This window comes from Gavialis gangeticus, unplaced genomic scaffold (genome assembly GCF_001723915.1).
Source record: "Gavialis gangeticus isolate Ggan-Ray unplaced genomic scaffold, GavGan_comp1, whole genome shotgun sequence".
In the NCBI taxonomy this organism is placed as follows: domain Eukaryota; kingdom Metazoa; phylum Chordata; order Crocodylia; family Gavialidae; genus Gavialis; species Gavialis gangeticus.
The window spans coordinates 8,367,841-8,392,150 of NW_017728993.1; the positions used below are offsets into that span (position 1 = coordinate 8,367,841).

A 24,310-nucleotide genomic window follows, 5' to 3' on the forward strand; every position below is an offset into this window, starting at 1 on the left:
ATTTCACGGTCAGGGCGGCTAGGGTCTGGAACCAACTTCCAAGGGAGGTGGTGCAGGCTCCTACCCTGGGGGTTTTTAAGAAGAGGTTAGATGAACACCTTGCTGGGGTCGTTTGACCCCAGTACTCATTCCTGCCATGGCAGGGGGTCGGACTAGATGATCTGCTCAGGTCCCTTCCGACCCTAGAAACTATGAAACTATGAAGTCCTCCAGAAGGCCCTCACCCACCCCCACTTTCTGTGTAGACACCGTGCCCCCCTGCTTAGCCTGTTACTATACAGGTGCTATGTGGTAAAGGCTGCAGCTCTCTCTTCCCCAACCACCATCTTCATCCCTGCAGGTCCCTCTCAGCATAAGTCGAAAGGTGACTGCCGGACCTCACGTTTTGCCTGCCAGACTTCCCGTGGTTCGTACCATTCCTGGCTCCCATAAAAGTTCCTATCCACCCAACATGTTCCATACCCCTTCCTTGCCCTCCCTTCCATCAGTGCTGACCCAGCCTTCTCTTAGCCCAAAACTGAGCACCATACAGCCCTGAGGTTTTAATGAGAGCTCATCTGAGCCGCTTCCCTCCTCACAACACACAAACCTGGCAACTGCCAAACCTACCTCTGCCAACCCTTTCTGAGACCCCTTACCCCTCATTCTGCCAAGTGCCACCTGAACTGATCCGGGACAGGACAGGAAGCTATTTTTGCTCAAGTTTCCGCTCTCAGCTGGTGGTCTGGGCAAGCATCAGCAATGTCCAGCCTGACCAGGAGGCTGAGGCACCTGGCCAAAGCAGGCAGCACTGTACATCTGGAGTCAACCAGGTTCAAGAAAGCCCCATGCGCCACGCGAACTGCGATTTGATAAGAGGAAAAATACGTTGTCCTCTGTTTCTCATCCCAGGACATGGGGAGGGGGTGAGGAGGGAGAGGGAGAGAAGGGGGTCTAGATTCATGCTAGAGATCAGGGAGCCTGGACTAAGCAGCTGCTGCTTCCCCAGGGATCTGTGCTGCAGAAAGATCTTTATTAAAAACTCCTTTGTGCCCAGCCCCAGGGGGACTTTTTTCTGGTGAATGGAACCAGCCCCCTAGAGTAGCCCCAGGCTCTGACCTCACCAGCTCCTTAGCCAAGGATTTAGTGATGGAGAGAGACGTGGGGAAAGTGCTGGAGATGTGCAAGACAGAGACTGTGCACACAACCCCTCTGTGCCCCCCTCTGTGCCCATCTTAGACTCCCCAGGAGTCTAAGAGTCTGAGAGCTGCTCCTGTCACTGACACAGGTTCTTGTTCCTGTTAGTGCTATCGTGAGCTGATCCATCTATGGGAGAGCAGTAGCAGCTTCCCTGGCAGCAGGCTACCTCCGCCTGGCAGCAGCTGCCGGCTCTCACCATGCTGCATGTAGATCAGATGCAGGAAGCAGGATCTGGCTGGAGTCATGGATCTTGGAGCTCTTTGCCTCGCAGGAGAGGGAGGGAGTGAGCTGCAGCCTTAGAAGCATAGAGAAGTAGAGCTGATAGGGACCTCGCTGATCACCAGGCCTCTAGCAATAAGTCACAGCTTTGCAGGTAGTGGAAAGTCAGAAAAGGTTTCTAGATTAAAGGTGTGACTGAGCCGCATAAATATTGATCCTGCTAGCTTTGAGTTTGGAGTGAAGTACAACATGTAACAAAACCCTGATTTTGAATGCATGCTTGTTTTACTAAGATTTTCTCTAAAAAGCTTTCTGCTACAGCTGCATTTGCATTTACATTTCCTGCTACAACTGTAACTGCATTTCCATTTACAACTGTACAAAATTCCTGTATGGACTTTTGTGATGCCTGATTCAGCAAAGCACTTAACCTTAAAGGTCTTCAACTTAGGTGGCTGTTTAAGTGCCTTGCCGAACAGAAATGGACATAAGAAAGAAGTGTTTAAGAGCTTTGCTGAATTGGAGCCAGAATTAGAAAAATATAATATAGGCATTGTGGGAGTAGTGATTCATATGATTAACATTGCCTGACCCCTCCCATTATGGGGCTCTATTTTTCACTTCTTATAACTTTGTTAAACTCTTACTGGGCTGACATTTTATGTGTATCTGCTTAAAGCTGAATTTCTTGAAAATTGTAGCCGAAAGGAGCACCCAGTTCCAGGAATTAAGCCAAGGAAAAATGTATATCTTGCCTACACTGAACACTAACAAGCATATTTCTTGAAATGCTCTATTACCCCTGTTTTGGGCATGGGCTACAAAATTAGCAAAGGGTTAGCTTTTGTATCAGGGATGTATCATTTGCCATTCCTGGAAAAAAAAATCTGCTTAAATTTGGCTAAGTTTAAGCATTTCAGAAATTGCTGTTTGCATTCTCTCAATAGAGATTTCTTTAAGCTTCAACTTGTGAAACAGCTAGGCTGAAGATTCCATCCTCCTTGAGCATGTACAGCTACTAGTGGTGACAAAACTGCACCTGTTCCTGGAAAAAGGCAAATATAGTGCTCATCTTTAAGAAAGGGAAGGAGGCAGCTCTGAGGAATTACAGACTGGGCAGTCTGACCTCAATACCTGGAAAGATCATGGAGCAGGTCCTCAGGGAACTGATTGTAAAGCACCTGAAGGAGAACAAGGTGTGATTGAGGACAGCCAGCATGAATTTGCAAGTGATGCCTGACCAATCTGATTTCCATCAATAATAAGATGATAGGCTCCGTGGGTGTGGGGAAAGCAATGGATGTGATATACCTTGACTTTAGAAAGGGTTTTGACGCTGTCTCCCAGGATATTCTCATTAACAAGCTAAGGAAATACAGACTAGCTAAAAGTTCTATGTAAGATAGGTACATAATTGGTTGGATCATCGCAGTCAATGAGCAGTCATCAGTGACTCAACATCCTGGTGAGAGGAAATATTAAATGAGGTTTCCCAAGGGCCTGTCCTGGTCTGGTATTGTAAAACATCTTCATTAATGGTTTGGATGATAGGATTGAGTGACCATGTAGCAAATTTGTAAATGACACCAAGTGGGGTGAAGTTGCAGACACTCTGGAGTGTAGGGCTTGAATGACCAGAGTAGACTGGGAAAATGCTCTGCAATCGACCAGATGAAATTCAGCAAGGACAAGTACAAAAACCTGAATATGGAACAGAATAACTGCTTGCCCAAATACAGACTGGGAAATGCCTGGTTTGGCTGCGGTACTGCAAAGAAGGGCCTCGGTAATTGTAGACTGTAGGCTGAATATGAGCCAAGAGTATGTTCTTGTTGCAAAGAAAGCCCAGAGCATGCTGGGTTGTATTAACAAGAGTGTCACTTTCAAATCAAGAAAAGTGATTCTTCTCTATCTGACACTGGTGAGGCCTCACCTGGAGTTCTATGTCTGGTTTTGGGCCCCACACTTCAAGAAAGATGTGGACAGATTGGAAGGAGTCCATCACAGTACAACAAAATTATTAGATACCTGGGAAACATGATTCATGAGGAAAAGATGAAAGAACTAGGCTTATTTAGTCTGGAGAAGAGAAGACTGAGGGAGGATTTGATAACAGTCTTCAGTATCTGAAGAGTGATTATAGAATGGATGGAGACAGAATTTTCTCTGTGGCCATAGGAGATGGGACTGGGAACAATGGCCTAGCTGCTGCAGAGGAAATTTAGGTTGGAGATTAGGAGGAACTTTCTGACTAAAAGGTTGAGATTAGAGATGGGAAGAGGAACTGTGACTAAATTGGCAGAGGAGCTTTTTGGATAAAGAGACTAGGTCTGGGAGTTGTGGGGAGGAGAGCCTGGATGCAGGAAGCATTTGACTGAAAGGGTCTGACAGTGAGAGCCGAGGAGATGGTGAGTGAGACAGACTGGTTGGACAAAGTGATTAGGGTTATTCATTGGGGGACAAGGATGCAGTGGACAGCAACCATGAGCCATGCCCTGGATCAGCCCAGATAAGCACTAAGGGGCCTGATAGACATCAGGACAAGGGTGTATCAAGGGCACCCTTTGGGGGGCTTAAATGTCTCTACACTAATGCTAGAAACATAGGGAACAAGCAGGAGGAACTTGCACTCCTGCTTGCAAGCAACAACTTTGACCTGGTTGGGCTAACTGAAACCTGGTGGGATCCTACTCGCAATATGGCAGTAGGCATTGAAGGTTATAGGTTGCACAGGTGGGATAGAATGGGGGAAAAAGTGGGGTGGTGTTGCTCTCTATGTTAAGGAGCAATATACATCTTCTATAATCAAGATGGGCTCAGAGGAGGGCCAAACTGAGGTACTGCAGGTTAGGATATGAGGGGGTCGACGGGAAAGGGATTTGGTAGTGGGGGTCTGCTATAGACCGCCACACCAGGAGGATGAGCTAGACCTGGAATTCTCTGGGCAGCTCTCAGAGGCCATACGCACAGGTTCACAGCAGGTAGATCCTGCCAGACTAACCTTGTTTCTTTCTATGACCAGGTCACTAAATGCTTAGATGCAGGAGTCAAGGTAGATGTCATTTACTTGGACTTTATGAAAGCCTTTGACACGGTATCCCATCCTATTCTTATAAACAAACTGAATGGCTGTGTCATAGATGATTACACAGTCATGTGGGTGGCAAATTGGCTTAAGGGTTGTACCCAGAGAGTGGTGGTGGACAGGTCAGTATTGACCTCAAAAGATGTGGGCAGTGGGGTCCGTTAAGGCTTGGTCCTCGGGCCGGTGCTGTTCAGTATCGTCATAACTTTCTCCAAGGTCTTTTCAGGGACGGACGTCAGACTGATAGGTCTGTAATTCCCTGGATCTTCTTTCTTCCCTTTTGAAGATTGGGATGACGTTGGCTCTTTTCCAGTCTTCCAGCACATCACCCAAGTGCTACAAGCTTTCAGATACCTTGGCCTTGGTGTAATCCATCTGGGCCCGTGAACTTATGGATGTCAAGCCTCTTGAGGTGTTCTCTCACTTGATCTACATCATTTGGCCCATGTCCCGAGCCCTGGTTGCTTTGCGTCCTATCTGACAGCATGACCCCCTTGGGCAGGTGGAAAACTGATGCAAAGTAATCATTTAGGAGATTGTCCTTTTCTTAGGCATCAGACGTCAGCTGCCCCATTTGATCTTGCAGGGGGCCTGTGTTGCTTTTGTTCTTCCTCCAACTATGATGGTTTGTATTTTACCACTCTGGATATTGACCAGTTTCTGAAAAAAAAAAAAATGTTGGTGCTGGAGTATTCCAGAGATAGTCTGATGGAGGCGTAATGATTACACACATCAAACCAGTCTTGAGTAACCAGTGGCTTCATGAATGCACTGCAGAAAACTTCCAAGAGGTATATACCTCCAGGATGTTGATCTGTGTATATACCAAGGCTTACTCCCCTACTACCAGCTGAATACAAAAAATACTAGTAGATGTTTTAAAGAGCTCTTTTCTCAGAAAACAATATTGCAGCAGGGACAGCCCTAACTAACAAGCTCCAAAAAGAAAGGTAATGGAAATGAAAAGAATTGATCAAAGGAATAGATACAACACTAGCAGGAAAGCATGGTTAACCATTCACATGCTAAGTAACAACCCAAAGAAAGTACAGTAACATCACAGCCAACCAGGTAGCTCATCAACTTCTGCTCAATGGTAAAGCTTCGAACAAACAGCCTAAAATACAGATTAGATGGCAAACTAATCTGGAGGAAAATCATTTTAGTATGCCATACACAATGGATAAACTTGACTGTGGAATAAATCACTTGAAGAATGGCAAAGCAGCTGGATTCAACAACATGTGCACAGAGCAGATCAAACTCTTTGGTCCTGCAACTAATCTATGGGTTTTATGGTTTCTTAACAATTGATCATCAACCCTTAGAATACCTAAATTAAGACGACAGGCCTGTGTAATGGCTCTGTTAAAGTTACAGATGCCTCTGACCCAGAGAGCTTTAGGCCAGTGTCACTTCTGTGCCATCTTTATTAGCTTTACAAATGCCTTATTCTCAGTTGCCTTTTACCTCATATTGAACAACATCTAATATCAGAACAAGCCAGATTCAGACCAGGCAAGTCCTGCACTGGCCAAATTCTAAACATCACCCAGAAGATGGATTCAAGAAAGAGATGAGAATGGGTGCTGTGTTTGTAGACCTGTTAGTGGCACATGACTGTCAACCACCTAAACCTGCTTGCCAAAGTCTACAGTATGATGCACAACTACCATCTAGTGTAGTTTATCTGATTTTTTTTGGAAAATAGATGTTTTTACATAGAACCGTGCAAGAAATGAAACTGCTGGAGATAACAATAAAATGGCCTCCCACATGGTAGCATGCTAGCACCAATCTTGTCATATAGACCAATGACCAACCCATATAGAATACTACAAAGACTGTCATATATGCTAATTATGTACCACATCACAAGAGAAGGGCTTTGTCACTGTCAAGAACAGACTGACATATTTACTGAGCAACCTCTCAGATTAGTACAAGGAGAACCAGCTTTGTGCCAACCCAACCAAGATACAGGTCACAGCTTTTTACCTATGCCATAGAGAAGCCAAGTGAAAATTAAACACCATCTGGTTAATCACTGGCTAATCACCTGGACCCTGTGTACTTGGGGGTTACATTGGATCAAACACTTACTTTCAAAGCACAGGTAGAAAATATGAAAGGGAAAGTCAGCACCTGCAACAACGTACTTTGGACATTGGTCGCTTCTACATTATGAAGTCTACATTACGAACCACCACCATTGCCTTGTGTTACTCCACTGTAGAGTATGCATGTTCAGTATGGGAATGATTGGTTCATGCCAAGAATATAGATCCAGTTCTAAATGACAGCTCTCATGAATTAACAGGAAGTCTACAGCCAACGCCAAAAGATAGCCAGTACTTACTGGTTGGCATTGTACCACCTGATATCAGAAGAAAGGTAGCGAGCCAAAAAGAAAGATCATGGCAGATGGAAGAACCCAGGTATCCATTCTGTGGTCACACAGACTTAAAATGTGAAAAAGTTTTGCGACCAGTGTTGCACTGTTGTACATGATGGCTGACAGGACATAACTGAGGTTATGGAAGGAAAGATTATGTGCAATCATGTGCTCTGAAATAGACCTGGAACCCCAGGAGAACCTTCCAAGAGGGGCGGATCTAGATTGGCCTACATGGTGATGCCTGAATTACTTGTGCATGCAAACCAGAATATCAAAAACAAACATGATCAAATGGAGATACTCTAACGACACAACTATATACAAGCATGGTGAGGTGCAGATTATGGAGCACATGCTCATTTGCCGACCCCTTGGTGAGACCTGTATGAAGGAGGACCTCGCTGCAGCAATGGAAAAAGCCATTGCTTGGAAAATTCTGGAAAAAAACATCTAGTTTACAACAAGGACATGAGAAGTAGTAGTGAAGGAGAGGAGGTCAGCCTGGTCACAGGATTTCTGCCAAAGGTGTGCTATATCATATGAGCAGGAGCAGAGGAGTAGAAGTTGAGAATGATTCAGGTCTCCAGAAGGGTCAAATGTCAATGTGGAGTGAAGTGAAGGATGGAGAGAATAATTAGCATATCACTGTTGACTGCAGTTTGCAGTTGCTTTCTGGAGTTCCTTTCCTGGATGTCCATCCTGGACCTTCTCCAGTCCATCTTCTATCCTTTACACTCAACTGAAACTGCTCTCACCAAAATCTCCAATGACTTATTCTTAGTCAAAACTCAAAACCAATATTTCATCTTCATCCTGTTGCTTTCAGCCTGTGGTCTGCAGACCCCTGGGGTCCACAGACTATGTGAAAGAGGACTATGATCAATCAAAAGAATGTGAATACCCACACTTAGAATTTAAAGGGGTCTGCACCTCCATTTGAAATTTCCCAAAGAGTTCTCACCTCCATTCAACATTTTTTAGGGGTCTGCAAATGAAAAACGGTTGAAAACCACTGTTCTAGATCTGTAAAACGTCTTCGATAGAGCAAACATTTTTCCTCTTACTGAAATGTTGTCCTCCTTTTAGATTCAATGCTTCTGTCCTCTCCCGTTTCTCCTCCAGCCTCTCTAATTGCCCTTCTTTATCTCCTCCCTCCAGATTTCTGTGGGTCTCTTCTTGGTCCTCTTCTCTTTTGCTTCAATACTTTAACCTTCAGTAATCTTTTTTACAAATACAAATTGACTGCCATCTCTATGCAGATGAGTTGCAGACCTGCCTTATTCTTTCCTTAATTCCATATCTGTGTAAACTGAAGTCTTAGCTTGGCTCTCTAATACCCCCCTCATCTAGTCTTCAGCTTGTTACAAGCTATGGTAGAACCTGGATTTTTTTGTACTGGGATGGTTCACAACCTGCTTAATTCACAACAGGTTGCTGAGTTAAGGACAGGTTGCTCATCTGACTTGCTGAGCATTTACATCAGAGGGCACTACTTCTCTTCTCAGCTCAAGCACAGCCTCAGTTCTGCACAGCTGCTTGGAGAGGAGGTGCCCTTTGAAATAAAAACTGCAGCAAACACCCAGAACATCTCAGCTGTCCCACAGCTGTTTGCTCCAGCTATGTATACTTCCAGATGTCTTGCGAACACTTATCTTTGCAGAGCAATGAGGAACCTTAACCTTGCAAAGTATCAGGGTTGTACTGTGCTATGTTGTTCTCTTTTCAAAGACCCAGCAGTTGATGCAGCATGCCTGGTGCTTCTTAACCTGTGCTCGGTGCTTCTTACCCTGTGCTCAGTGCTTCCACAGTCCGTTTCTTTGTACCTATCAGGGAATTTTTCTAGCATATACTTAGCTGTCGGGAGTCTCTACGTACCACTGCAAAAGAGATGTATAGAATCATGGGAATAAAAGGAACCTCAAAGATCACCTAGTCCAGTATAACATAACTATTTGTTTTGTCTAATGGGATTTGCAGTGATTATTTAAATAAATACTGTTTCTTATGTGTGGAATTAAATCTTTTCCTCTAGTTAAAGACACTTCAGGGATTTTTTTTATTGCAGAAGGGTATAAACACATATTTACTATGCAACTACTGATTTTATTTCATAGTAAAAGTGGGGCAAATGTACAATGCTCAGCCTTACATTGGAGCAAAGTCTCCCTTTTCTAGTGGTAAAGCTACCTTATGAAAAAATGTAGAACTGAGCGAGTGTTGTGTGTCAGTTCCATTAGTCATTTTCATTATATTTTCTCTGTGCAGACTGGTCCCCATCACCTCGTGGGGAACTGCAGTAAGACTGCTTTTTCTGGGCCTCTGACTTTGGGGAGTGGGGCTTCTAGCTATGGAGTAAAATCTAAAGTAAATTACTCGGCAATAAACATAGTATTTACCCATGCACTTAATGTTGGAGTGCCTTTTATTGTAGGAATATCTCTTAAATCATGGAGCCCAGTAGAATCACATAGGCATTTGGAGAGGCATTCTAGATGCTAGGAACTAAAAACCTACAGCTACATCTGTGAAAAACCCTGAATTCACACAAAAGCATTCTTCCCATGACACAGTAAATCCCTCGATCAACGTGTATATGGTTGTTTTCTAGTGGTGGTAACCTTAATGCTGCAAAACCGTTTATGTTAGCATAGTTTCTCTTGACATGTAAATGTTTGTATTCAATAATGCAGTAAGTTAAAAAAAAAACCTGCAAAATTTTCAAAAGACCAGCAGTTAGTGACATGCCAGTAAAGCACATTTATAAACAAACACCTACACACTAATATTTTATGTGAACTTCCATACACTTTATGTTCTGAGGGGAAAATATATTGTACAATACACTGACATTGGCATTTCCTCTTCAGCATAACCATCTGTTGCTATGTAGAAGCACAGTAGTGGTAACTTTTTTTTCATCTGTAAAGCTCAGTCTAAATACCAGGTTTTAATGATGTGAGCCGTTACGTGGGAAAAGAACACCGGATGGATATTTCCCCATTGTCCATCCATATTTGATTTCTGTGCTGACGTGCTACAAAGAGAACCTCTTCTAAACATTTATCATGAAAACACACAACAGTATTTCTCCAATAGAAATTCAGTGTACATCATCAGTCATAGACTAACTAGTTTGTCATTTAGAATCTGATCTAAGTGTTTCCTGCTTTTTTTTGTGATCATCGAGCTCCTTACGTTCTAAAAGCTGGCTGTCTTTAAATTGAAACTAGAATGTGTCTGGATTGAAAGATGGTCCTGGATTGAGACAGAGCATGCATGTTCAGTTCCTGGCTTTTCCAGTCCTTTCCTGTGTGTACAGGGGCAGATCACTTAATTTCTCTGCACCTAAATACTCCATCTTTAGAATGAGAATGATTCTTTCTTTCATAATGTTGGTGTGAAAATAAATGTATATTTATGTACTATGGTGATGTGCTACTGCAATGTTTATGCATTACAGGGCAATAAGTACTGGAAAGATATTTTAAATTATTCCCAAGACATACTGATATAATTAAAATAATTTTTATGTCTTCTATAGGTTCATGGAATTGCACTCTGAAGTTGAAAATTCATTGGAGAGATTTCTGAAAATAAGGCAAAATTTAACAAGCTTACAGGTCTGTTTTACAGTGGCTTTAATTTTCTTAATGTACTTTTAATATGAGAATTAAATAAAAACTACAGCCATGTATACAGGATTTGTGATTTATAGGAAAGAAAAAAACATGAAGTAACCTGTTCATATTCCTTGAGAGGCAACAAACTAATGTGAAAGCTCAAAATGCCATTTTTTGAAAACTAGGAAAGTTGCTTTTCAAAATAGACAGTAATTTATTGTTGCATCTCTGTACCTAGTTTTTTTAGAGACAATAAGGTCATTATTAACTCATTTTCACAGCATTTGATTTATGAATTATTGCTGCATAGTTTTCCTACTTCGGAAAATTAAGCATCTCTTTGGGCTGAAACAATGAGACCAGTCAGTTCAGTGTCTTAAATGTTACATTTGATGTAATCTGTATAAAACACAATGCAAATACTTATTTTTACATTTATTCATATTTTTCCATGCTGAATAAATTTAACTCAGACTTCCTTCCTACGCATCAGTATCATCAGAAATAATGTAGAATAATCAAATTATGATATTGCATTATTTTACTTACATATGCAGGGTACCAGTATTTTAATTTCCAACAACATTATTTAGATTGATGCTATTTTTAAAAGCCTTCAATTAAAAGATTTTTCAGTTTGGCTTTTCTAAATACATTTTAAAATAAATCCCACTCCTATGATTAATAACTGTATATGTTTAGACTTATAATTAGAATTGAAGAGTGTGGACAATAGAAGTATGAACACTGATAGATTTTTCTGTCTTTACTAATATATTAAGGCAAGTTTTATACATATTCCAGGATTGTTCTTCTGGGGATCAAGTATTAATCTGTTTAAAGAGCTGAAGATTTATAAATGAAGGAAAACTAACAAGATTTTGAGCACTACTTTCAAAAGCATCAAAATCCCATTTTCAAAAGTGGTATATGCACTTAAGCCCCTAAATCCCATAGACTTCTGATACTGAGTTGTTTTTACAAATGTTTGTTAAACTGCAGTAATTTGTAGGTTTTTGGAATGAAATTAAGGCTTGTTTTTAATTCTGTTTCTTTCAGGCTTTAGGGGGCAGTAAAGAGCTTGAAAATATTATCAGCATCTCAGCATCCTCAAGTAACTTGAAAACTGAATTGCAGAAAACCAGAATGCTAAGTAAGGATGTTCAACAACTTTTACTCCTTTGCAGTAATTTAACAACTAGCACAAAGTACTGTATTGCTTATGTTTGTATTCTGCTCTCGGTGTTCATGCACACAGGCAACTGAAGTCCAGATTCTTTTGGTCAGTCATATCTGCTGGAGCTGGGCATGTGTGTGTCTTTGTGCATCCAGCCAAGGACAAAAAAGGCAAGGCAGCTCTAACTGCTCCACAGTTCTTTTTATTTTTTAACAGTTGTGACGATGAGTTAGAATTTGTGGCTTTTTCACATGCTGTGTAGCCCTTTCTTTTCTTATGCAAGTAGTTGTAAATGGTTAGATACTTAGTGGATAGTGATGGAGTTAATTATTAGGCTTCAGTGCTAGTGTTAAAGCACCCCCACTGCCATTTTGAAGCGCAGGACATTGAATACACAAGATGCTGAGGTTGGTGGAGCATGCTCATTAACAGGCTCCAGAATACTCAATCGAGTTGACATGACTGCTAATTAGTGCTAATCAGTCTGCTTCATCACATGCTAATTGGTTGGAGCAGGCATCAGGTACATGTATAGATGCCTGAATTTTATGGATGGCCATCCTGATACTGGCACTGTATGTCTCCAGTACCAGCTACAGCACATGTTGTGGGTGCTCCCACTATTTTGTCTGATTCTACTCCTCTTCTTGAAAGAAGTAATCACCTTTTTTTTCTGGGGACCTGAGGGCAGTTGGGGAAGTTTGTCTGCTGAGTCATTCCAGTCTAGGTTCTTGAGCCAGTGCACATCTGGGAGAATCTCCAGGACTTACTATGTCAGGAGTTCAGGAATGGATAGCAGTCCTTAATGCCTTCTTTTTAGTCATCTGTGACTTAGGTGTACCAGCTGCCCTGCTGCTTTTGGGTTCTCTGAGGAAAGCATCAATCACATGAATAAGCCAGCTGTTCTTCACAGTTGAGATTCCCTTTACAAGGGGTATTTTCCACCAAGTGCAGTCTGCTCCTAAGCAGATCAGTCACTTCTCAGATAAGGAGTTTCCAGCAGGTCTTCTTGTACTACTCTCAGTGAGGGACTTCTGGAACCTGTCAGAATTAGCTGTCAGGTTCTCTCTTAGTTTTACATGAAGTCAGGGGTTGCAATGGTGAATGAACAGTCATATCAGGGTCTGCATAAATCTGTACGTAAGGACAAGGAGTTTAAGAAACTGGGCTTCCTTGAATGGAAAAGTTATTCAACATCAGGTCTTCAAATAAGACTTGCCAACTACAAAACCCTGTTAGTAAAACGTAATTTAACTAGTTGGGATTCTGTGGCAATATTTAAAGAGAAATACTTTTCTGTTGTCCTGGGTGAACTTAGTTCTGTCCTCAAGGAACATCAGTCAATAGCTTGTATGTCTCTGTAGATAGCCATTCACTCTGTAAACACAACCTTCAGATAGATGGCAACTTATCTGCTAGATGAAGACAGTCCTGGCTCCATGCATCAAGGATCTGAAATGAAGCCCACGTTATATTTGAGGGATAAGATGAACTTTTTAATGCAAAAATAGATAAGGTGTGACACTTCTTTATGTGACATTCTACTTAGAACCCTAACTTCTGTGCTGCCCTACCATTAACCACTAACACTATCAGTTGAAGGCATGAGAACAGTCCTGGGATATGTCTACCAGTTTTGGGTAAAGATGTACTTGAGCACTCCCTGCCTACCTGCTCCCTCTTGAACATGCTAATCTAGGAACGGGCAAGAAATGCCTCTTTTGAACATGCAAATATAGCAACAAGCAAGAAAGGCCTCCTGTGGCTGCCTTCAGGAGGCATTGAGAGCATCTGAAGAATGTCCCCAGAGCAACTTCACCATGTTTCTAGGTCTGGCAAATGGAAGCTGGTAGCACCTACTGTGGAATCTCCCCAGGGCTTACTGGTCCTCTGTCCGCTCTGAATCTTGCAGTAACTGACATGAAAGTAAAGCAACTGATGTTACTTATGTTGGCCTTAAAGCGTTGTGTGCCTAGAACTACAGTTACTGTAGGGCAGGAGTGTAGGGGAGAAGAGGGGGGAGGGGATGACAATGGCTGCATTAACCCCCTTGCAGCCTTTGCTTGCTCTGTGGCTATTGTTGGATTTGGATCCAGCCCAGGAGTCTGCTTGCAGTCCAAAAGCAACAGCAAAAAGATCAGTGGTCCAGAATTGGCCTGGAGTCACAGGTGAGTTTGACACTCCTGCTTTAGAGTAAATAACCATTTCTTATCTGATTTGTAACGAAGTATACAGATAGCAAATATTTCCACCTACAAAATGGTATTCCTTAATGTTGCCTATGCAGATATTTTTTATATTTATTTGAGCATGTGATATATGCCAAACCTTTAAATGGAGAATTTACATGCTCTTAGGGATATAGGTGAGGTGTCTTTGTATTTTACTGCTTTCATTAAACTCTTTGGAATAAAGTTGTCTTGACCTCCTTAAATATATTTTATTTGCTAGTGGCTCAAGTAGAAAAGCTAAAGCAGTGGAAGAGGAATAAGGCTGAACATCCTGTCCAAGGTAACAAACTTTTTCAAATATGTCGTGTAACATCTGCTTTGATACATCTGCTTTCATAGCTTTTAACAAAAACCAAAGAAAGAGAGAGAGAGGTTGATTTTTCTCCCTGTATGCAGGCTATACTAACTATTCTTTTGCATTTTTCTGAAACTTAATATCATCTTTCTTTTCAGGCTTCTATTTTTTATACACATTCTTACTAATAAATAGTGAGTAATGCATAAGGGGACAAATCAATCAGTATCAGTAGTGTATTTGGGGCATGGTCAAAAGACCATTGGATTCAGTCAAGCTTTTGAGGCCTTATGTAAGTTGGATGGATGTCTGCATATGAAAAATACTGCCTTCTCAGCTGTTCCATTCTCTGTCTTAATCCTCTCACCCTTATCTTCGCTCCTGTTGGGTTTTGATCAGCTTGAAGTCTGTTTGATGGAGGCCTTATCACCTTAACGGTATTTGTGAAGTGTCTAGTTTACTCCTAGTGACTGTGCTGTAATAAATATTATGTTGTTTCATAACGAGTGCTCTAAAAAACATTTGAAGTGAGTGGCATTCAGTATAGTGTAGACCACATATGTACATTAGTGCCCTTAACTAGCTCATAATATGGGGTTTAAAAAAGAAAACAAGGTTTCCAACCTACATATCCATTAAAATCAATAATCATTCACCACTTTTTGGTATTTGAACATCTGTCTACTAAGATAAGGGGTTTTTTTTGTTGGTTTAGCTTGTTTTAATTCTTTGAGTTATAGTCAAGGAGGACATTGTCCAGAGATTATGATTTCTCCTTATGTTTTGATGTCACATGGATCAGGCTCCATACCCTTGTCATAGTTAGCCTCACATGTATTGGAATACCCACTTCCAGTGCATAAATTCCTTGAGGAATTTAGACACTATCTGTGAAATTGTTAAGAGCAGTTCACTTTATTTACACTGATTTGGATTGTCACCTTCCTTATCTAAGAAACCAGGTCTAATCCCAGTTCTTGTGTAGTAAATCCTTGATGCTTCTCCAGCCTTTAATAATAGAAACAGTATATCATTTTACAAGCATTAAAGAATTTGCATTGTACCTGAGAGGGGCAGGAAGCATTATCCATATTTTACAAGACCCATCATTTGCAAATTATTTCAGCATGTGCCTGTCTTTAAGCATGTGATGGGTACCACACAATCAATAAGTGCCCAGATAAGGTCCAGAGAAAGAGGTTAAGGGACTTGATCAGTTTTTCAAATGAAAGATACTGGACTGGCTGAAGTGAAAAGAGGAAACCAAGTAGCAATAGTGCTGCTTCTAAGGCTGTATCAGAAGTAACTCCTGAGATGGGACTCCTCCTTTGTGTTTTGTTTCCACTCCTATCTGTATGTTGAAGGTAGCGTTGGCCATTGCCCACAAGAAAACCAGGGTCTTAGCAACAAGAATCTCAAACCCAGAAAGGAGCCTTTTGTCCAGCATTCTGCAAAGTCTGAACTTTTAATTTGAAAAAATCCATCTTTCTGTTGCAAAGGTGCAAAGGTTTTGATAGAAACCCACACAAAATATTTCAAGTGAACTCCCAATCAGGTGTTCGTGTTTGTGTCAATTTTCTAACACGTGAAATGTTAATTGCGTAATTTTTTACTTCTGGAATTAACTGTATGCTTACCTCTGATCTGAAGGTGTTTAGGGAGACATGTAAAAGGTGGCCATGAGGTGTTAGTCTCACTAGAAGAGTAATCCCCTCTAATACTATAAAGGGTTTAGGTCTGACGAGAACTCGAGCACTTCTTCTTTTCATGGAGTTCTGAAACTCCCTGGTGATGAAATATTCCTGTCCCTGCAGAATAATCATGGTGATGATCTGGAGAAACTGTAGCTACTAATAATCTCTCCACTACCACTTTACTATGTCCTTTTCCTGTGGCTTCTTTTTTTTTTTTATTCCATCATGTATGCATTATTCTCAGACAACATAACTCAAAGGAAGTCCAAATGCAAGGCCAAAAGACTTGTTCTGAAGCCAGTCAGTTTGTTTAAAATTTAGGTAAGTGTAACCGACAAAAAATCAAAGTAAATAAAAAACAGCTATTCTGTTCTGAGACTCTAGAAGAAGCCCAAACTCATTGTCTATCACCAGTCCAGATCAGCAAAACTGTTCCAGATAAGAAGCAGTCACGTCAATCTTGGTTGCCTCTGCTCAGCTACAGGCCCACATCTTACAACAAAGAATATTGGGCAAGTCCAAGACAGTTTCCATTGCTCTGAGGAAAGTAACACCCTGTGAAAAGGAGTGAGTTACACTGCCTGTTTTGCAGTTTGGCTCATTTGTACAAGTTGAGTTCATAATAGCACAGACTTCCCCATGTGATTTTCTTCAAAACCAGGTCCCTGACTCTCCTGACCAGTGAATACTGGTGGAGAGGACCTTGGGCCATGGCTGGCAGTTATTGCTTCCCTTACGGAATGCTTTCTAGCAGCCATAAAATAAATTTATATCCCATCTGTGTTTCAGAAACTAACCCTCAGTGCTGAAAATCTAGCCAGCATTCAAGCCTATTAGATGAGCTGTTCACCCTGCATCTGAATTCGTTGCCCGAAAGTCAGGCAGAAACACAGTGACCACTTTAATGCAGTTTTGACTTCAATCACTTTAATTCCACTTTAAGAAAGAGTAGGCTCCATTCTGCCATCTTAAAAAAAGGCAAGAGTAGAAGCAGCAAAGAACTAATATGATGCAAGGAAGAATTTGGAGAACTTTTACTTTGCCTTTTAGTTTTGGAAGTGGTTTTTTATAATTATTTTTAATTAGTCATGCTTAAGACTTAAAACCTATGACTGTTCTGTGGCTTGATACAGATGGAATGTCACATTATCATCACATGGTAAGGCATGAAATTTATTTACTTTACATAAACAACCTCTACTTAAAACAACTTAATACAGAACATTCCTTGGTCAATGGGCAGCATTATGTAGGACTCAGTATATCGTTTTGTGTGACCAGCATAAAAAAAGGCATCATTGTTTGTCCATGACTAGCATTTACAGTAAACAAAATGTTTTTGAATAGAATGTAAGCAAACTGTAGAGCAGCTGCCAAGAGATGAAATCTAGTCAGTTTGTTGCAGTCCAGAACATGCTTTATGTGCATTGAGAATAAACGTGTAGGTTGCACTATGCATATTTTAAAGGAGAATTTAACAGTTTGAGCATTTGAAGTATTGAAAAGAAATTTCTGAACAGTGAAGCTACTTCAGTTGGCTGTTGCAGAACATTTTCATGCTTTCTCTGATTCCCAAAAAGAAAAACAGCACAGCATTAAAATGAATAATGTCCATGAGTGAGTCTGTTGTGCTCTGCCAGACTGAATAAGGAATATTTTCAGATAATCTGATATTTGCAGTATTATGAAGCTCAGCTTTTAGAACTATTAGGTCATATCCTTGTGTTTAAGTAGAAAACTGAATCTAGCAAGATGGTGGGCAAACAGAGTCATTCTTTTTATGATTTCTCGTCCCCTGCACCAGTAGGAAATTCTTATTCCTACAGTATTTTTTACATGGCAGTGGAGCCATTTCCTTCCTTCCATCTACATATAGTGGTGGCTTTCCAAAAAACCAAAAAAAAAAGTTTTTAACTGATTTCCATTTAATTACATTTGAAAGACATGCAGCTATGTGAGACCACTGTCCAGGTGCCCAATGCTAATGTTAGTCTCCTTACTCTTGCTGTGCCTCATAGAATGTAAAGGGCAGGTGTCAACATCTTCCTAATGTTTTCCATCCTCAGCTCAGTTTTGTTAAACCTGGTATGTCAGAAGAGTCCAAGTATTGAATGGATAACTTATTTTCTTGCTAGCAAAGCCAGCTGCTCCATGGTCATCTTGTAACTCATGAAAATGATAGATCATCACCAATCAGCAATGGTTACAGGCCTGACATAATTCAAACTTGCAGCCTTTATCCACTCAAAAGGAAGCTGAAGTTGTACCCAGGCTTATCTTGGGAGATACGATGTTTGTCTCCTAGATACGGGATGTCTTTTGGGCAAGACCTTTCCGAAGGCAAAAAAAATCTAGGTGGAAAATCTTACCCTTTAAATCTGGAAAGCATCCCAACCTGGCAAGAGGGCCCTGTTTGATACAACCTCATCTTCTCTACCAGTCAAACGTAAAATTGCTTCAACTTTTTCTGTTTCATCTGAAAACCTGTTTTTAAATGTTTTGGATTACTCTTCCAATGAGAGACTGTTTAGCACATTAACTTGGCTGCCAACTATGACCTTCCTGTTTCTCCTGATCTTACTTTCAGTTGCTTCAGGCAATGTAGATCTGAGCACGACTTTTTTAGACAAAGGTACTGTGTTGCCTGTGGGACCTCCCAGACTTAAAAGAAAACATTTCCAAACATTATCATAGATTTCATAGACCTTTGGGCTGGAAGGGACCCCAGAGGATCATCGAGTCCAGCCCCCTGCCCCAGAGACAGGAAGTCAGCAGGGATCATAGGATCCCAGCAAGATGAGCATCCAAATGTGTCCTGAAGGCATTCAAAGTGGGTGCTTGAACCGCCTCAGGTGGCAGGCTGTTCGAAACCTTGGCGGCTCGGACAGTAAAGAAATTCTTCCTTATGTCCAGCCTGAACCGATCACAGAGGAGTTTGTGCCCATACGATCTTGTCATCCCTTGGGGGGCTCTGGTAAACAGTCATTACCACAGATCCTGGTGCTCACCCCTGATAAACTTATAGGTGGCCACCAGATCACCCCTGAGCCTGTGCTTTTCCAGGCTGAGTAGCCCCATGGCTCTCAGCCTCTCATCATAAGGTCTGTTTTCCTGCCCTCTGATCATGCGCGTGGCTCTCCTCTGCACCCTCTCAAGCTTCTCCACATCCTTTTTGAATTGTGGAGCCCAAAACTGGATGCAGTACTCCAGCTGCGGTCTCACCAAGGCCAAGTACAGCAAGAGAATGACGTCCCGGGATCTGCTTATCAAACTCAAGTTCTGAGAAAAACAAATGTGATCTTGTTGCTTTCGTGCCCCTGCCATCCTGAAGGTGGCGGTGCTACTCATGCAACGCAAGGGCTCCATTATATTTTCCTGGTCAGTACTGCAAAGGTGGATGTTGGATGTTTGTGCTAGTCTTCCTTGCCTTGAAGACTACTGCTGTATATGAGGCTACATCCTGAGTCCCCATAGAAACCAAAAATAATGCTAAGTGCAGCAACTGACTGGATAAGAGGAGTATCTTCTTATAACCATATGACATATCAGTATTTCAAGACCAGTGCTTGTTGTCTGTTAGAGGGTAGAGTTTATATTGTATTTGATCTGTAAACCATGTTGCCTAACAGGTGTACCACGGAGGGCCTTATTCTAGGTGAAAAAGAACCGTGTTACTCCTAAATCTTGCTCCATTTTCTGTAAAAAGTAAATCCAGTGAGTAGAGTAAGTAGAAATTCAGGAATGATTGGATTTCCTTCCTACAGTTATGCTTGGAAATTCCTATTGTGGATCTTTTGTCTCCTACAAATGCGCTGTTTTCCTGGCTTCTAGTTGACTGAGGTGGCTCTGGTTTTGGATCCAGTCCACTTGGCTTTAACAAAGGTATTTTTGCCCCAGGAACCCACATCCTTCTCTTTTAAGGTCCAGCCCATCAGACAGAACTAGTACCTGATGACCTGGTTTGTGAGAGAGTTGCTCATAGACAGCTGGAGAACTTTCCACTGTCCTGTAATGCTTGAAAAAAGCTCCTATAATTAAGCAGAGGAAGATGTTTTCTTAAACTGACCAAGGTCTTTCAGTTAAACCTTAGATATTTTTTCCAGCAAGGATTTGACAGATCTCTTCATCGGCCTCTTCTAGTATCAGACATCTACCTTGGAGATTATGAAGAATATTCTTACAGGTCTGTTTCTTATAGATGATCTTTACATGGAGACTCTACGTTACCTGCTTTCTGTAGTGGCTATGGTTTCTGTTTGCCAGGTATCTGAAACGGCTGTTCTGAGTTGATCTCCCTACTTAATGATCCAGAATAGTGACTGGGGGTCTGCAGACTGTTTAAGGGGTGTGCAAAAGATAACTGTTGTCAATCAAAAATGTGTGGCTACCCACACTTACATTTCAAAGGGGTTCACACCTCCGTTCAAATTTGTTTTAGGGGTCTGCAAATGAAAAAAGGTTGAAAAACTTTAGTCTAGAACGACAAAGCTGGCTTCTGAACAAACAAGGCAACAGTGCAGGGGTGCCCAACTGCTTTTCTTACATCCTTCTTCCAGTGTTGGCAAGGTCTAGTTGGGAAGGTTTGCATTAAGAGGATACAAGATTTGAGTGAATAAGAACTTGTTCCTGTACTTCTGAAGGTCCAGAAGTAGGATGTAAAGTCTTTAGAAATGTTGTTCAAGTGTGTTACAGTGATGCTGAAGGGAAGGCAGCCTTATGTAGTAGATTAAAGACTCTACCTATCAGTACTTCTTGGGCTGAGACACGATGACTATCTAAATCAGATAGGTAGCAAAGCTGCACCGTGGTCTCTATGTGTGTCTTCACTAGGTATTGGAGAGAAGACATTTAAGTAAAGATTCTGTGCCTTGCTCCCTGTCCCTCTTCACTGCCACAGGGGCATAAAGGAACTGGAAAAAAGGCTGCAGCTGATGGTTGAGAATTTCGTCTTGTTTGGCATCTAGGTTAATTACTCACAGCATTAGGGTGTGATGGGCAAGGAGAATCTGGGGGGTAGGTCCCCCTCCAGCAATCCCCAGCTGACGTGACCAGTTGGAGTGGACCCTTAGACTGCTGTGACCTGGGATAGCTTCAGGAGCAAGAAACCATAGCTGGTCTCCTGCTGGTCTCCTCTTTGACAGACACAGAAGGCAATTTGGACCTGGTGCTTCTGCAGAAGCAGCTCGTGGAAGAGCTGCCTGAGCCTCCCTTTTTAGAGGGCTTGTCTACACTAGGGGACACTCAAAGTTAATCCAAATTACCTTTCATATTATACAAGTTGTCCTGAGCCAAGTGAGAATCTAAACTTGTCCACTGGAGAGAGACCACTGTGGACAGTTTTTCTTCAGCCCCATAAATAGTGCCCTGCTGCTTTCCTCACCCTATTGTAAGAATGCTTTTCTCCCAGAAGGGTCCGTTTTTACTATGTTACATCTGTGCACTAGAGTATATATTTTAAAATACAACATGAAATTTGGAAAGCATCAGGGTCTGAGGTTATATGCATGATAGGTTTTTTGGGCGGAAGGGGGACAAATTGCAAACTTCTTTGGTGATTTAACATCCTGTGCTATGTAGATGAAATATTAAGCTATTAACTTTTGTGGCAGATATAGAAATGCACATGAGACATATAGCTGTAGGCTTCAGACATATATACATAGTGAACTGTCAGCTTGCATTCTGTATGTAGGTATCAACTACATTTATTCATGAACATTCACACCTTTGTTTATATTCTCTTTTCTTATGTACCTTTTTCAGAATCAATGATTTTTAAAAAACTGGCAGATCTAGACTTTAGAGTATTAAGCTTAATGAAAAATTAAAAAGAAGTATGGGTTCATTACAACATGTCTATATATAGCAACTCCTGCTTGACTATAAATATTCTCTTTTCCCAGGAATATAATAATTATTTTAAATAAAAAAAGAAAAGAAACATTAGTTTGGACTCACTTAGTAGCAATTATATGTTTAAGAGGTGTAAATAACTTGCTATCCAGACATTACAAATATCCAGGTGCTCTGTATGTGCTGATGACAACAAAATTGAAAAGAAAGACTGTAATAATTCTGACTGGTTTTCTCTGCAGAAGATATTGATTATTTGTGTGTGGTGAGAGATTTGGAAAATTCAATTAAAGGAGTTGTGCAAAGGTTTCATAAATTTTCCTTGTACAGCGTGTACACAGACATTGTTGCGTATTAAATCAATGCAGCACTTCACAATATATTTTCTTTGAAGCATAAAAATAAATAACATTTAAACAGTTCTGCTTACTACAGAAACAAATTTTATTTTCTGTGAAGCATTTAGTCATGTGCTATCACTGACTCATACACATTTGCCAGCTGTAACAAATTTTATAGACATTTTCTCCAGAGACATAGCTCATATACTATGAATTTTTAAATGAGCAAATGGTGAAGAAGGGATGTCAGCAATATAAAAATTGATCAGTTAAAAGATAAAAGCATAAGTAAAGAGATTTGTATGGTAGTCTTAATAGGTTTTATTAAATAAAAATACTATAAAGAGACAGTAATGAATAGACTGAAGGTTTTAACTGTGGTTGAGGTGGAGAAAAATTATTCTGGCACATTTAGTAGAAGATTGGTTTTATATCACCTGACAGGTGAACATTTTTTTTTCTCTCCTGTTTAGATCTGTAAATGTTTTAGAGCAGTCAAACTTGCAAAAAAACCACACACACAAAAAAAAAACTGGGGGGGCGTAAGGAAGGGGGAAAAATAGGCAAAACTTGGAAAGATCCTGTTCCCTTACTGTGCTCATGGATGGGAGCTAGGGGGTATGAAAACTCCTGCCATCCTATCTGGGCATCAGGGCAGGACTTTGAGCTAGTTCTTGGGCAACAACCCTGTAAACTCCAACTCCAAGGAAATGTGATCTCCAGGTCAGGGGAACTTAGTCTGGCTTCCTCATACAGTCTGTGTGTGTTGCAGTCAGCAGCTTTGGCTAGCAGGGGACTCCCCCACTGCTTCAAAATGAGGTGTTTGTCCTGTCCTTTCTGGCCACCTCCAACTGTAGGCTGGCCTACAGGATTTTGATAGCAGGGGATGGCCTGGGCAACACATTCTGGCTGCAGTGGTCAGATGCAATGTTACTTTACTGAGGGTTAGATGAGTTTTGTGTTTATTTAAAGGGAAAATAATTCATACTCAAGATCATGCATATAAAGATGTTGTGAAAGAGTGGAGAATTTTTATTTTTAGAGCCACTGATTACCTTCTTGTTAGCTTCCCAAAGAAGAGAAATGTTTAATCAAACTGTTATGATAGGCTTAATAACTCATGGGAACATGTAATAAATTGTATTTCTGTTGGCTGTTTGAATGAGAAACTGTTAATACCATATGTATGAAGGGGATAACAAATATGGTTATTTTCTCAGATATGCTACCAGTGGAGACACCGAAGGGAAAGTCTTCAATGAATTCAGTTTAATACAAACCTAGTTGACTTACGTTGTCAGGATATCTTGTTCAACTGTGTGCGGTGCATTGCTTGATTTCCGCATGTGTATCACCCCCCACCCCCAAACGCTCCGCTTGGACTCTAAAGGCTGCATTTGGGCAAACAAAGGAATTATTCAAAGTAATGACTTTTTAGCCAGAAAGTACATTTGACATGAGTAACTAAGCCATTCCAAAACACTGGTCTCTATTAACTGACAGCAAAAGACTTATTGTATGGAAGAATTTGAGACGGCTGTAACAGTAAAGCCTCATTAATTCAAAATGTAGGGGACCCAAAAATACCAACTTTGAAATAAACAGGTTCAAAATAAACATACCAATTAGTAATTTGCATATATCCAAATTACTCTGGGTACATATAGACTTAGTTCATCCGCATGCAGACGTTACTAATTGATAAAAAGTAAGTGAGGAGTTATCCAGATTTCATGAGATATAGCACAAGGTGTTCCTAATGTAGACCAGCAGCAATGATCAAGGGGCCCTTTTTCTTCTGCTGAGATCCATCTAAGGGCAGAACTGTCCCACCTCCCACTTCCTGCCCTGATCCCATCGCTCCCCGTCCCCACCATGGATCTGGCATCCCTGATCCCACCTACTCCCAGTCCTGCCTCTGATGATCATGCATGTAGCTGAGGCTGCTGCCCACACCTTCCACTCCTGCAGGCTCCTCTGCACCCTGGCACTGGCTCTCTGGAGCAAGTGTCATCATGTATTGTAAAGTTTTTAATTTACACTTCTCATGCCTTTTTTATTTAAAAGGAGAAAGTTATTGGGTTAACTAAAATGTGTATAGCAAGCATGGTTTGGAAATACCTGTTTACCATTTTAACAAGAGATATTAAATGTATGTTTACTGTCACAGCATGTTGATTTGAAGATTTTATTTAAGAAATTGGTTTCATCCACCATA

At 41.1% G+C, this 24,310-nt stretch overlaps 1 protein-coding gene across 3 annotated transcripts in view; it reads left to right on the forward strand.

Annotated features, from left to right (window-relative positions):
* The window catches only part of ITGB3BP (integrin subunit beta 3 binding protein), a 66,174-nt gene that overhangs the window by 21,013 nt on the left and 20,851 nt on the right, over window positions 1-24,310 (forward strand). For 2 of the 3 annotated variants that reach the window (XM_019501177.1, XM_019501176.1), the window contains exons 5-7: window positions 10,423-10,501; window positions 11,561-11,654; window positions 14,130-14,189. In XM_019501177.1, coding sequence (XP_019356722.1) covers window positions 10,423-10,501; window positions 11,561-11,654; window positions 14,130-14,189 — 233 coding nt within the window. The remainder of the gene's footprint in view (window positions 1-10,422; window positions 10,502-11,560; window positions 11,655-14,129; window positions 14,190-24,310) is intronic. The other variant, XM_019501178.1, reaches the window with a different exon arrangement.